Here is a 14,431-nt window from a genome sequence, read left to right as displayed (position 1 = left end):
TGTTGTTGCAAATGGGAAGATTTTGTCTTTTTTATGGCTGAGTGGTATTTCATTGTGTATATATATACCACATCTTTATCCATTCATCAGTTGAAGGGCACTTGGTTTGCTTCCACATCTCGGCTATTGTGAATAATGCGGCAATGAACACAGGGGAGCATAAAATCCTTTGGATTATTGACTTCAGGTTCTTTAGATAAATACCCAGTAGTGGGATAGCTGGATCACATGGTATTTTTATTTTTAATTTTTTGAGAAATCTCCATACTGTTTTCTACAGTGGCTGCACCAGTTTGCCTTCCCACTAGCAGTATAATAGGGTTCCCTTTTCTCCACATCTTCTCCAACATTTGTTATTTTTTCTCTTGTAAATTATAGCCATTCTTACAGGTGTAAGTGATATCTCATTGTAGTTTTGATTTGCATTTCCCTAATAATTAGTGAGGTTGAACATCTTTTCATGCCCCCTTGGCCATCTGTATATATTCTATGAAAAATGTCTATTGATATCATCTGCCCATTTTTTGACTGGCTGATTTTTTCTTGTTGAGTGGTATGAGTTCTTTATATATTTTGGAAATTAACCCCTTGTCGGATATATGATTTGCAAATATTTTATCCCAGTTGGTGTGTTGTCTTTTCATTATAATTATGATTTCCTTTGCCTTGCAGAATCCTTTTACTCTGAGGTAGCCCCATTTGTTTACATTTTCTTTTTATTCCCTGCCCGTGTAGTCATGGTATTCAAAAGGATCCCTCTAAGGCCAAGGTCAAAGAGTGTTCTGCCTACATTTTCTTCTAGGAGTTTTATGGTTTCAGGTCTTACATTCAAGTCTGTAATCCATTTTGCACTAATTTTTGTGTATGGTGTAAGACAATGGTCTACTTTCATTCTTTTGCATGTGGCTGTCCAGTTTTCCCAACACCATTCACTGAAGAGATTTTTCCTTTCTCCATTGTAAGTTCTTGGATCCTCTGTTGAAGATTAGGTGTCCACAGAGGGGTGGTTTTCTTTCTGGGCTTTCAATTTTGTTCCATTGAATGTGTGTCTGTTTTAGCACCAGTACCATGCTGTTTTAATCACTATAGCTTTGTAGTATATTTTGAAGTCAGGGATTGTGATGTCTCCAGCTTTGTTCTTTTTTCTCAGGATTGTTTTGGCTATTCAGGGTCTTTTGTTGTTCCACATAAATTTTAGGGTTCTTTGTTCTATTTCTACAAAGAATGTCATTGGGATTCTGATTGGGATTTCATTGAATCTGCAGATTGCTTTAGGTAGTATGGACATTTTAACTATGCTTATTCTTCCAATCCATGTGCATGGAATATCTTCCCATTTCTTTATATCTTCTTCAATTTCTTTCAATAATGTCTTCTAGTTTTCAGTGTACAGGCTTTCAACTCCTTGGTTAAATTTATTCCTAGATATTTTATTCTTTTTGTTGCAATTATAAATGGGAGTGTATGCCTGACTTCTCTTTCTGCTAGTTCACTATTAGAGTATGGAAATGCAAGTGATTTTTTGAAGTTGACTTTGTACCCTGCAACTTTGCTGTAGTTGTTGAGTATTTCTAATAGTTTTCTGATGGATTCTTCAGGGTTTTCTATATGTAAAATCATGCCATGAGCAAACAGTGAGAGTTTCACTTCTTCCTTTCCAATTTGGGTACTTTTAATTTCTTTTTCTTGCCTAATTGCTCTGGCCAAAACCTCCAGTACTATGTTGAATAGGAGTGATGAGAGTGGGCACTCTTGTCTTGTTCCTGTTCTCAGATGGATGACTTTCAGTTTTTCACCATTGAGTATGATGTTGGCTGTGGGTCTGTCATATATGGCCTTTATTATCATGAGGTACTTTCCTTCTACACATATTTTTTTTTTCCGAGGAAGATCAGCCCTGAGCTAATATCCATGCCAATCCTCCTCTTTTTGCTGAGGAAGACCGGCTCTGAGCTAACATCTATTGCCAATCCTCCTCCTTTTTTTCCGCAAAGCCCCAGCAGATAGTTGTATGTCATAGTTGCACATCCTTCTAGTTGCTGTATGTGGGATGCTGCCTCAGCATTGCTGGAGAAGCGGTGTGTCAGTGTGCCCCCAGGATCCGAACCTGGGCCGCCAGTAGCAGAGCATGTGCACTTAACCGCTAAGCCATGGGACCGGCCCCTATACATATTTTATTGAGAGTTTTTATCACAATTGGATGTTGGATCTTGTCAAATGCTTCCTCTGCATCTATTGAGATGACCATGTGAAGTTTATTCCCCATTTTGTTAATGTGGTGTATCACATTGATTGATTTGCAGATGTTGAACCATCCCTGCATCCCTGGTATAAATCCCACTTGATCATGGTGTATGATCACTTTAATGTATTGCTGTCTTTGGTTTGCCAATATTTTATTGAGGATTTTTGCATCTATGTTCATCAGCGATATTGGCCTATAATTTTCTTTGTGTTCTCCTTGCCTGTTTTTGCTGTCAGGTTAAAGTTGGCCTCATAGAATGTGTTAGGAAGCATTCCATCTTCTTCAATTTTTTGGAATTGTTTGAGAAGGACAGGTATTAAGTCTTTGAATGTGTGGCAGAATTCTCTGGAGAAGCCATCTGGTCCTGGACTTTTGTTTTTTGGAAGGTTTTTGATTACTGTCTCAATCTCTTTACTTGTGATTGGTCTATTCAGATTCTCTATTTCTTCTTGATTCAGCTTGGGAAGGTTGTATGACTCTAAAAAATTTATCCATTTCTTCTAGGTTATCCAATTTGTTGGCACATAAATTTTCATAGTGTTCTTTTATAACCTTTGTATTTCCATGGTATCCATTGTAATTTCTCCTCTTTCATTTCTAATTTTATTTATTTGAGTCTTCTCTTTTTTTTCCTTAGTGATTCTGGATAAGGGTTTGTCAATTTTTTTTATCTTCTCAAAGAACCAGCTCTTAGTTTCACTGATCCTTTCTGTTTTTTGTTTTTTTTTAAGTCTGTATTTCATTTATTTATGCTCTAATTTGTATAATTTCCCTTCTTCTGCTGACTTTGGGCTTAATTTGTTTTTCTTTTTCTAGTTCTGTTAGGTGTAGTTTAAGATTACTTATTTGAGATTTTTCTTGTTTTTTGAGCTGGGCTTGTATTGCTATGATGCTTTTGGTGCATCCCATATCAGTTGGTATGTTGTCTTTTCATTTTCATTTGTCTCCAAGTATTTTTTTGATTTCTCCTTTTTTTCTTCATTGATCCAATGGTTGTTCAGTAGCATGTTGTTTAGTCTCCACATATTTGTGACTACCCCAGCTTTTTTCATAAGATTTCTAGTTTCATAATATTGTGGTCAGAAAAGATGCTTGATATGATTTCAATATTCTTCAATTTATTGAGGCTTGCCTTGTTTCTCAACATATGGTCTATCTTTGAGAATGTTCCTTGTGCACTTGAGAATAACATGTATTCTGCTGTTCTTGGATGGAATGTTCTCTATATATCTATTAAGTCCATCTGGTCTAGTATTTCATTTAAGGCCACTGTTTCCTTGTTGACTTTCTGTCTGGATGATCTATCCATTGATGTAAGAGGGGTGTTGTGGTCCCCTACTATTATTGTGTTCTTGTCAATTTCTCCCTTGAGGTCTGTTAATAGTTGCTTTATGTACTTTAGTGTTCTCATGTTAGGTTCATATATATTCATAACTGTTATGTCCTCTTGGTGGAATGTCCATTTTATCATTATATACTAGCCCTCTTTGTCTCTTATTGTCTTTTTTATGTTGAAGTCTGCTTTGTCTGATGTAAGTATGACAATATCTGCTGTCTTTTCCTTACCATTCACTTGGAGTATCGTCTTCCATCCCCTCGCTCAGAGCCTATGTTCGTCTTTAGAGCTGAGATGTGTTTCCTGGAGGCAGCATATTTTGGGGTCTTTTTTTTTTTTTTTTAATCCACATAGCTACTCTGTGTCTTTTGATTGGAAAATTCAATCCTTTTACATTTAGAGTGATTATTGGCATATGAGGGCTTAGTATTGCCATTTTATCTCTTGTTTTCTGGTTGTTCTATATTTCCATTGTTTCTTTTCCCTTGTATTTCTGACTGCCATTTCAGTTTGGTGTTTTTCTGTGATGGTTTTCTCTGTTTTATCTTTATTTAGGAATGTGGCTCTGCTCTTTTTTTTTGGTGGTTACCATGAGGTTTGTAAAAGATCTTATACATGAGATAGTCCATTTTCTGATAACCTCTTATCTCCATTAGCCTAAGAATGTTCCATCCCTTCTCTCTTCCCCTTCTGAATGATTGTTGTCACAAATTATTCTGTTTTGTGTTGTGAGTTTGTGACTAAATTGAAGTGTTTACAGTTATTTTTTCATGCTTCCCTTTCCTTTACCTTTTATGTTACAATTAAGTGTTTGCTAACCTGTTCTTATAGAGAGCTGCAATTTTCTCATTTTGTCTATTTACCTCCTTGCTCTAAGCTTTGTACACATTTGCCTTTTTGTTATAGGTAGGAGGGCTTCCTTTAGTCATTTCTTGTAAGGGAGGTCTAGTGAATTCCCTCAGCTTTTATCTGGGAAAGTTTTTATTTCTCCATCATATCTGAAGGATACTTTCACTGGACAGAGTATTCTCAGCTGAAAGTTTTTGTCTTTCAGTATTTTGAATATATCATTCCATTCTCTCCTAGCCTGTAAGGTTTCAGCCAAGAAATCTGCTGAAAGCCTCATAGGGCTTCCTTTATGGGTTATTTTCTTCCTTCTTGGTGCCCTTAATATTTTTCCTTTTCATTGACTTTTGCCAGTTTTACTATTATATACCTTGGAGAAGGTCTTTTTGCATTGATGTAAAGAGAAGTTCTATTGGCTTCATGTATTTGTAAGTCAAGTTCCTTCCCCAGGTTTGGGAAGTTCTCAGCTATTATTTCTTAGAACAAGCTCTCTGTTCCTTTCTCCCTCTCTCCACTTTCTGGAATACCTATAATACTTATGTTGCTTTTCCTAATTGAATTGGATATTTCTCAAAGAATTCCTTCTTTTTTTAAAATCTTAATTCTTGCTCCTCCTCCACCAGAAATATTCTATATTTCTATCCACTAAATTGCTAATTCTGTCCTCTATAACATCAGCTCTATTTTTTATGGATTCTAGATTATTTTTTACCTCATTGTGTTCTTCATATACAGAATTTCTGTTTGTTTGGGGTTTTTTTTGTAGTTTCAATCTTCTTGGTGAAGTATTCCTTGTGCTCATTAATTTTATTCCTGAGCTCAGTGAACTGTCTTTCCTAGTTTTCTTATAACTCGTTGAGTTTCTTTATGACAGTTATTTTGAATTCTCTGTCATTTGGATTGTAAATTTCTAAATCCTGTGACCTTAGGATTAGTCTCTGGAGACTTGTCATTTTCTTCTCCTCTGAATTGTTACTGTATTTTTCCATGGTGTTTGATGAACTGATCCTTTCCAGTGCATTTGTGGTAGTTTTAGGTCATAGATTCCACCTGCCACCACTGGGAGAAACAGGAGTTGTGTTTCTGATCACACCCTGTCTGTGGGAAGTTGTGTGGGTACAGAGGGTGCTCCAGCAGACTGGGATAGTGTCATGTATGCAGGACTGCCACCGCCTCCTCTTACAGTTGTGCCAGGGCATGTTCCCACTGGTGGGGCCCCGGTGGCATGGTGGGCGCTCCCACCAGCCAGAATGCATTTGCACGTGCACACAGGGCTGCCGCCACATCCTCTTACAGTCACGCCGAGGTGCATTCCCACTGGCGGGGCCTCGATGGCACAGTGGGTGCTCCTGCAGGCCAGGAAAGAGTTCATGCATGTGCACAGGGCTTCTGCCACCTCCTCTAACAGTCATGCCAGGGAGCGTTCCCACTGGTGGGGCTGCCACAGCATGGTGTGCACTCCCGCAGGCCGGGACAGCATTTGTCTGCAGTCTGGGCTGTCCCTGCCTCCTCTTAGAGTAGCACCAGCTGCTGCGTGAGGACCCACGATCTGGATCACTGCTGTTGGGGAGGGGTGGGAGAGCACTCACCTTTCTCCACAGCTTCCTCAGGACCCAGTCCATCCACCTTCAAATGTATAGCTGTGGATCTCTCAGGCATCCTGTTGTGCTGTATGGGTGTCCTCTATTGGTCAATGAATGTCCGTTTAGTTGTAATTCAGAGGGGGAGAGATAAAGAGAAGAGCTCACTCCACCATGTTGCTGATATCACTCCACATTCGCTTTTGTCAACCTTCATTGAAAGCCTGCAAGACACTGAGGTTACCACAGCTGAGAAGACTTGATCCCTATGGTCAAGAAAAGTATGGTGTCACCTCCTGCTCCAGGCTGCTGGCAGAGCTCCAGGAGGTCAGCAGTGTGCAGACTTCCAGTTGACCTGAGTTGCAGCAGGAGCATTTCCCCAAGGCTGCAGCCCCTGGGCTTCAAGCTTTATTCCTTCCCAATATGCAAAAGCGTTAGCCCTGAGCAGGAAGCAAATCCTGCTCCAGCCCGCAGGTGGTGGCCTGCAGCTGAGGACATCTCAGGGTGACTTGAGGCTCAACATGGGGGTGCTCTCATTGGGCTCATGGGCCGCCCTTCTCCACAGGCAGAACTCTTTGGCTGGTCTCTGGTTTCTGTGGGTTTTGTACTCAGCACATACCCAGCACTTCTGGGCTTCCATGCAGGCTGCCGTTGTTTGCCAGTCCCTGGAAGGAAAGCTCAGCTGAGTGCCTGAGGAGCCCAGGGACCCAGGTGAGCTGGTTGCTGCAGGCTCTCTGCCCTTCAGCCTCTATTCCTCTATTCCTAGAGCTTGGGCCTGAACCAGCCTGTGTGCTGGCATCCAATGATGTTCCAGATGGAGACACAACTGCAGAGCATTTTTGAGGAGGTGGTGGTGAGTGGAAGGGCCAGGGAGCCATGGCAATGGCGGAGCCATGGCAATGGAAGGACCATGGGTGGGGGTGGATGTAGGAGACAGGGCCCTGGCTCAAGGAGCCTGGCCTGGGCAACCTCTCCCCCATCTCTCCTTTGTTGTGACACCTGTGTGTCTGTTTGCGTGCAGAAGGTTAGTGGTTCTCATCCTGCCGTCAAATTCAAAGTCCCCTCTGAAATCCACAGTGCCCTTTGTGACAGGCCAGGCAGGTATTGTTAGTTTCTGCCTGTTGCTGATGAAAAAGACTTCCACTACGTTACATTGTAATATTTTGTTCAGGAAGGCCACTCCCCCCTTTTTTTAATTGACTTCATTTACTTTTGTTTTTTACAGAAACTGGAAATTATAGAAGAGGCTTTCCCTGGGTGAGTATATACATGGCAGATTTTTGTGTTTTTACATAAGCATATTTTGTAGGATTTTACTTAGGCTTATTTTTGGAGGTTTATAAAATCCACTATTCTGGTTATATTGAATAACCTTTTTTAAAACTAGTGGCAAATAATGTGATATCTGTTTTTTAGCAAGTTTATGGACATTCCTGAAGATGAAAAAACAAAACTAATTAGCTGTTTGGGGGCCTTCAGGCAGTTTTGGGGTGGTTTTTCTCAGGTGAGCACTGCATTTATAACATATTCAGCTGATTTTTTTTTTTTTTTTGGTGAGGAAGATTGGCCCTGAGTTAACGTCTGTTGCCAATCTTCCTCTTTTTGCTTGAGGAAGATTGTCCCTAAGCTAACATCTGTGCCAATCTTCCTCTATTTTGTATGTGGGACACCCCCACAGCATGGCTTGGTGAGTGGTATATAGGTCCATGCCCAGGATCTGAACCCACGAACCCCAGGCCGCCAGAGCAGAGTGCAGAAACTTAACCACTATGCCACTGGGCCAGCCCCTCAGCTGATGATTTTTGACTCCTTTTTTTACATTTGCTTTGATGTTGCTGTTAAGATATTTCTGGAAAGGGAGAAATAAAATCATCATCATCTTTTATTCATCTATTCTGGTTTCCATTTGTATTCTTCCAGTGGAAAACCTGTACTGACAAGTCAAGTTGATGACAAAACAGTGTAAGATGTTTTTAAAAATCTTCCCCATGTTCAATTATATAAAATCATTTTCATCCTATTCTGATTTATTTGGTGCACTTGAAAACAGCTATGTTAGGGATTGTAAAGGATAAAAATTTCATTCATTTACTCAAAATAGAACTGGCACAACATTGCTGCAAAGATACTATAATAAAGATACCATGGTGAAGATACAAAGATGCCACAATAAGGATACATAGATTCTATAATAAGGATACAAAGACATTATAATAAAAATGAGGAAAGAGCAGTAAAACTTAGTAGCAAAGAACAGATACCAGAAAATGTATCCATGAAAAAGACAAAATGTGTGATGTTTAAAGAGCTCATGCTCTGGTAGTGCATTATCTTCTCAGGGTGCATTATAGGAAGGAAAATGAGGACCGTTTGCAGCAGAGCCACTGGCATGGATCACAGACATGGGTCACATAGCAGCAATACATTCATTTTTTAAAATTTGTTTTAATTTTCTAATAGGTAATATATTCAAATGGTTCAAAATGGAAAAAGTATCTAAAGGTGGACCCAATGAATAGTCTGCCTTTTGTTTTGCTTATCTTAATCACCTGTTTTTTTCCTGTCTGCAGCCAGTATCCCCAGTCTGTTTACTTTTAGAAGTATTTTGTGAATATAGAACCATTTTTATAGAATGTCCGTATACTATGTACACTGTTCATTAGCGTCTTGCTTTTTTCCTCTTAACATTAAATTCTGAAAGTAATTCTACATGAATCCATTAAGAGTTACTTCTGCCTTCCTTTCTTTATTGCTTTCTCATAGCAGCATAATTCTCTATTATACGGCTGCACCTTCCTTTATTTAACCAGTCCCCTGGTGACTGACTAGGTTGCTTCTTCTCTTTTCCACTTTAAACAATACTATAATAATATTATACATGGGACACAATAAATTCCTGGAAGTAGTATTGCTGGGTCAGGAGGTAAGTCTACTTGTAATTTTTATACAAATTGCTTAATAGATTTTCAAAAATGGTCCTACTAATTTGTACTCCCCCAGCAATGTGTAAGATCATCTATTCTCTATAGTCTCACAGTAGAATGTTAATGAACATTTTTATAATGTTTCTAAAACATGAGAAATTTTACCTCAGTATGGTTTTATTTTGCATTTCTCTGAGTGATGTTAAACATCTTTCCAACATATTTTAATTTTTTAATAATTCAAAATGATGCCAGGGAATAAGACTAACATTTCAAAAAAATCTTCAGGCCACTTTCTCAGGAATATTTCCCCAAAACCAAGATAGAATGATCTTTAAGGGTTTAAACCACACCTGTGATAGAATGTTCACCACCTAAATCTGTGCAAAGTTCTAAAATACGGTGAGACAATGATCAATCCACAAATGAGATACGCTTGTGAAAATTCACCCCCTCCAAAATGATTTTCTATCATGACTCTCTATTTTCCTATTCCAGTACATTTTAAAACGTATTAAGAAGGAAACTCAAATTAAGAAGAAGAAAGTCACTTTCCCCAAAATTTGTACACATTGGAAGCTCATAACATGATTATTGACTTCATACTGATAAAAGGCCAAAGAATGGGATGCCATTAGCCATTTCTCCAAATAACAATCTGTAGTTAAAAGTCCTGTCAGTTATCATAGTCTTCTACCTACAAATGGTGTGACTTTTGCCTATAAATTTAACCCACTGTTTCTAGACGTGGAGTAAATGAAGCAACTACATCTGAGTAACTTGAGGAGCTTGTCTAAAAACCGCAGATTCTCAGGTTCCATTCCTATCTTAGTCTGTTCAAGCTGCTATAAGAAAATGCCATAGACGACAGAAATTCACTTCTCACAGTTCTAGAGGCCCGGAAGTCCAAGATGAAGGCGCTGGCCAGTTGGCTTCCTGGTGAAGGTCTCTTCCTTGCTGGCAGAGGGCCTTTCCTCTGTGTGTGTGTGGAGAGGTGGAGGGAGAGGGGAAAGGGAGAGGATAGAGGCAGAGAGAGAGAGAGAGAAAGAGAGAGAGAGAGAGAGGGAGGGAGAGCATGTGCTGGAGATTCTCTCTCTCTCCTCCCCTTCTTAGAAATCTAATTACCTCCAAAAGGCCCCCTTCCAAATACCATCACATTGGGGGTTAGGGCTTGAACATGAATTAGGAAGGGACCCAAACATTCAGTCCACGACAATTTCAAATCTTCCAGAACACAGCCTCTGGGACGGGAGTCCAGGAATCTGTCTTCCAGTTTCCAGGTGGCTCCTAGGCACCCTGTTTAAGAAAACTGATTGCCACTCTGTGCACCTCAGTTTCCCTATCTCTAAAGCAGGATTGACTGTCACCATGCTTTCCTATTTCAGAGCTGCTGATGTTTGGGGATCAGTTAAGCACATATGGGAAAATGCATTCTAAAACTGCAAAGTTCTATGTGAATTATAATAATCATCTAAACTTTACCACCTATATTTCCAACACACCTCCTTCTAAAAACTACAAGTGAAGGAGGAAAAAAGGAAAAATACTATAGATGTTATCTTAATTCTTGTAATTCAACTCTAGATAACTAAAATACTCAGGAAATCGAGTGTTCTAGTTAATATTTAGCTGAACATTCTGGTCACTATTTGAAAAGCCCTTTTAATTATATTATTTCACTTTCTTGGTAAATACATAACTTGGATCTTACATGATGCCAAAGGGTTTTTATTTGGGGTCAGCATTCTGAATATCAGTTCTTGCAGCACAGGACAGGCTCAGCAGAGTCATCTAGGCTCTGCCTTGACCTCAACCGCTAAAAGGTTTCTTGTTTATTTCTTGTTACTGGGAGATATTTCACAGTTGGCAGAGGTGTGTTTATTTTAACCAGGGGCAGATCTCTAATTACAAGTTGTATTCCAAAAGTTTGTTTATTCCTAAGTTGTTTGCCACTTGACATGCCCCTCCCCCTACCAAAAAAAAAGTTAGAAATCACAATTAAGTTTTCTGGCTTGTCCAAAAAGCCCATAATATAGATGACACACATCTGCTGTGCCTTAAAAGTCACACAAACATTTTGCAATCGAATTTCTCAAATTCAAAAACAAAATTGAATATAAAACCATTTTCATTTACCTTTAATACTGATATATGAGAAAACTGGAGGAAGATGAGAAGCTGATAAAAATTTCTGTAAATTTTCTAAAAAGGTTAATGGTTCCAGTTCTTTATTACACAGAATGCATAAGTCTCTCAACACAGCCACTGGGGCTTCTCTCCAGAGTCAAGAGTAGGAAATGTTGGGGCAGGAGACGGCAAAACTGAGTGTCCAGAGTTAACTGAAAGAGTGGAAAAGAAGGGAAAAAAGAAAGGTGTTGAAAGGGTGCCTGTGCTTCATAAGAGAGAGACTGCACGGAGTGGACATAGCTCAGGTATAAATGGTGAGAGAGAGAAAGACCAGAATATGACAGGAAGTAACAGAAAGCAACACTGGAGAAAAGAGTTCCCTACAAGAGCCACAAAGGCTGAATTTGAGGTGTGACAGCAAAGTCACCTAAACAGAAGAGGCCCTGGTGTGAGGGAGACTCTCATCTGCACCTGCAGGACTGCAGGCCTCACTTGTACCTGCTAGATGGCCACACATGGGTTGTTGCTACCTGAGGGAACGCCCAGGGGCTAGATCCTGATTCTGAACCCAAGTCATCACGGAGGCCCTGTCTGGCCTCTCAGGCACGCTGGCCTTAGCTGGGAACCTCTGTTTATAGTTCACTCACTGCCTCTTCCATCGCCCCATGTGCTAACACAATGAGATCCCAGTTTAATCTTACCCCTGAATTTACACCTAAGTGTCATCTCTCTATTAGTGCATCTGTATTTAGATTCCAGACCTTCAACTGGACATATGGGTCTGTGGTTGAGTATTCAGTCTCCCCATCTTGCCCTTTTCCAAGTCAAAGTGTCACTCGGGCTAAGTAAAAATGCAGTGCACTCATTCATTCAACCAAAAGTTGACACTGCGAGTCAGGCAATGTCTTTGGTCCAGTAGTAAATACAACAGTCTATTGGGTTCCTAGAAATGTTTGGTGCATTTTATTAGAACACGTGAAAGAAATACCATAAGGGGCAAACAGGAGACTTCCCTGGCCTCTAAGATGCTCTGGTCATTTTGAAATAAAATGCTAAACTATGGCTGGATGGATATTAAATTTTACAAACCAAAGAGCAATGTCAATTCCAGGTGAAACCAACAGCAGAGAACTAACTTGAATATTCTCTATCTATTCTCTATTCTAGAGAAAAGATAATGTGTTGCAGGAGGAAGGGGAGAGAAGCTAACAACAGAATTAATCATTTTCATATCCAAATTTCTGATAAACAAGGCCAACTTCTGCCACTTAGAAGAAACGCTTTCCTTGAAAAGTGAAAGGAATTTTCACTCACCACCACCCCCACACAAGGGCCTTGACACATACACGGGTATATGTATTCATAAGCACAGCAGAAAGTCACAAACACAAAATAATCCTGTAGAAGGGCTCAGCAGAGAAGGGAGGAATGTATTGCAATGTAGTTGAAAATTACCTGTCCTTCAAAACGATGCCAGGAACAAGAAGGGCATTTCAAATAAATTTTGAAGTCCAATCTCAGCGGAGGTCGACATTTTAGTTCAAAACTTAACTTGGAATGAAGGAAAGGCATCCGGTATTCAACACGTCCACTGAAGCATATAGAGACCAATACCTGGATTTGCCCTCTGGCTGTTTTCCGGGGTCTGGCTCAGGGTCCAGGCATGAGCATTTCCAGGGCCCAAAGCCCCAGAGCAGAGCCTGCTGGTCTTCCCCTGGGATCAACACTACACTGGGGACGGGCGAAAGGGGGGCAGCATATTCCCTCTGCATCCACTCGTACATACCTACATCGTCCAGGTTTACCCGAAATATGTTCAGAAAAACGCAAGTCGTACCGCCACTGATCATCTGTCTGCAAGGCAACTGTTGGGTTTATCCCACTAGATAGAAACCGTGTGGCTGAGGACCACCTCAGCGGTCCGCCTCTAGTAATCCCAACCCCAGATGCAATTACTCATCCATTTCTTCAGCTTTATGAAAAGTGTGCTGATGTTTAACCTGAAAAAGGAATCCCATCGTTGCAGCTCCTTTCTAGAAGACACGTCCCAGAGAACTTCAATACCAACTGTCAAGTGCCTTTTGGAGACTTTTCCCTTCGGAAGTGCATCATTTGGGGAAGGTCTGGGGGGAAGAAGGGTATTAAAGCAGGGAAGGGAAAGAAGAATGGGTAAGAGGTTTCACTTTCAGTTCAGTTATTAAGAGTTTCAAAAATATAGCAATGAGTTTTGGTCTATTAATGTCCCACTGTATTTCACCAAAAGACATGAGGTAACTATTTGGTCTGGAAATAAATAAACCAGAATGAAGATTTAAAAAAAAAGACATGAGGTAAGAATGCTTCCCAATTCATGCTCCAGCAAAAGGCCCCACCCAACGGGATAGAAAGTATCCAGACTGTCCTACTTGTGGAAGTCAGTCCCGAGACACTTTCCTGTCAAATGCCCAGAGCTGCGGCATCATAGCGTAATAATGCAAAGAAATTCCAAAACAGAGCCAAAGGAGAAAGTATTTTCTAAAGTTCCTGATAAAACTTCAAGATCTCTGTTAAATCTTTGCAAGCTGAATCAGTTCACGCAAGGAAAGCCATCAATACGGCACCCAGAGTCTCCCAAAAAGGGGAGGGAAAAAACACCTAGTTGGTCCTTCTTAAGACCCCCACCTTTCGGGCTGGTCATTTTTCCCCTATGAAAACCTTGCACCGTCTGGGGGAAGAGGTGGTATTTCCCAAGAGCACACTTTTGTGCCTGCGCTCGTGAACAGGCCCTTATAAGCATCAGCGATGCAGGGGAGCGGGAGCTCTCCCCCAGGTACAGGGCAGGGAGCCGAGGGAGGCGCACGGACACCGCCGGCAGAGGCCCGCGGGGCGGCGCAGGGGGCGCGGAGAGGCGGCGTCTCCCCGGCCGGGGCTGACCGCGCTGGGGCGCACGAGCCGGGCGCGCCCTCCCGCCTCCCGGCCGGGCCCCGACCTACCAGCGAGAGCACCTTGTAGGTGTTGGGGTCCTTGGTCACGGGGGCGCGCGCCGCCTTCTCCGGCGGCTCCTCCCCCAGGTCCATGGGGGCCAGCAGGGACGCGGCCGCCTGCGGGTCCCCGGGCGCCTGGGCCGCACGGCCGCGGCTCGGGTCGCGGCCCTTCCCCGCTGGGCCCTCCCGGGAGCCGCGCGCGCCCTCGCCGCCCCCGTCGCGCTCCATCGCGGCCCGGCTCGGCCCCGCCGCGCCTTTAATAGGCCCGCCGGCCCGCCCCGCCCCGTCCCGAACGCCGGACCCCTGGCTCAGCGCCCTCCGAGGGAGGGGAAAGCAACCATACGCCTGGGATTATTTGGCTTCCTGTGTGATTTCGGGCACTCGACGTGTCGGTTGATTTGCGTCCTTTG

General features: G+C 41.8%; 1 protein-coding gene across 1 annotated transcript in view; it reads right to left on the bottom strand.

The window, feature by feature from the left end:
• The window catches only part of LOC101406263 (ectonucleotide pyrophosphatase/phosphodiesterase family member 3-like), a 123,500-nt gene extending 109,283 nt beyond the window's left edge, over nucleotides 1–14,217 (bottom strand). Inside the window, exon 1 of the mRNA XM_087444123.1 lies at nucleotides 14,031–14,217. Within this exon, the coding sequence (XP_087300249.1) occupies nucleotides 14,031–14,114 (84 nt within the window). The 5' untranslated portion in view covers nucleotides 14,115–14,217. The remainder of the gene's footprint in view (nucleotides 1–14,030) is intronic.
• Between the last annotated feature and the right edge of the window lie 214 nt (nucleotides 14,218–14,431).

Source organism: Ceratotherium simum, chromosome 19 (genome assembly GCF_057802395.1).
Source record: "Ceratotherium simum simum isolate JZ-2026a chromosome 19, ASM5780239v1, whole genome shotgun sequence".
Lineage (NCBI taxonomy): Eukaryota > Metazoa > Chordata > Mammalia > Perissodactyla > Rhinocerotidae > Ceratotherium > Ceratotherium simum.
Note: the sequence above shows the minus strand (reverse complement) of the source record. Positions and strands in the feature narration are given on the sequence as shown.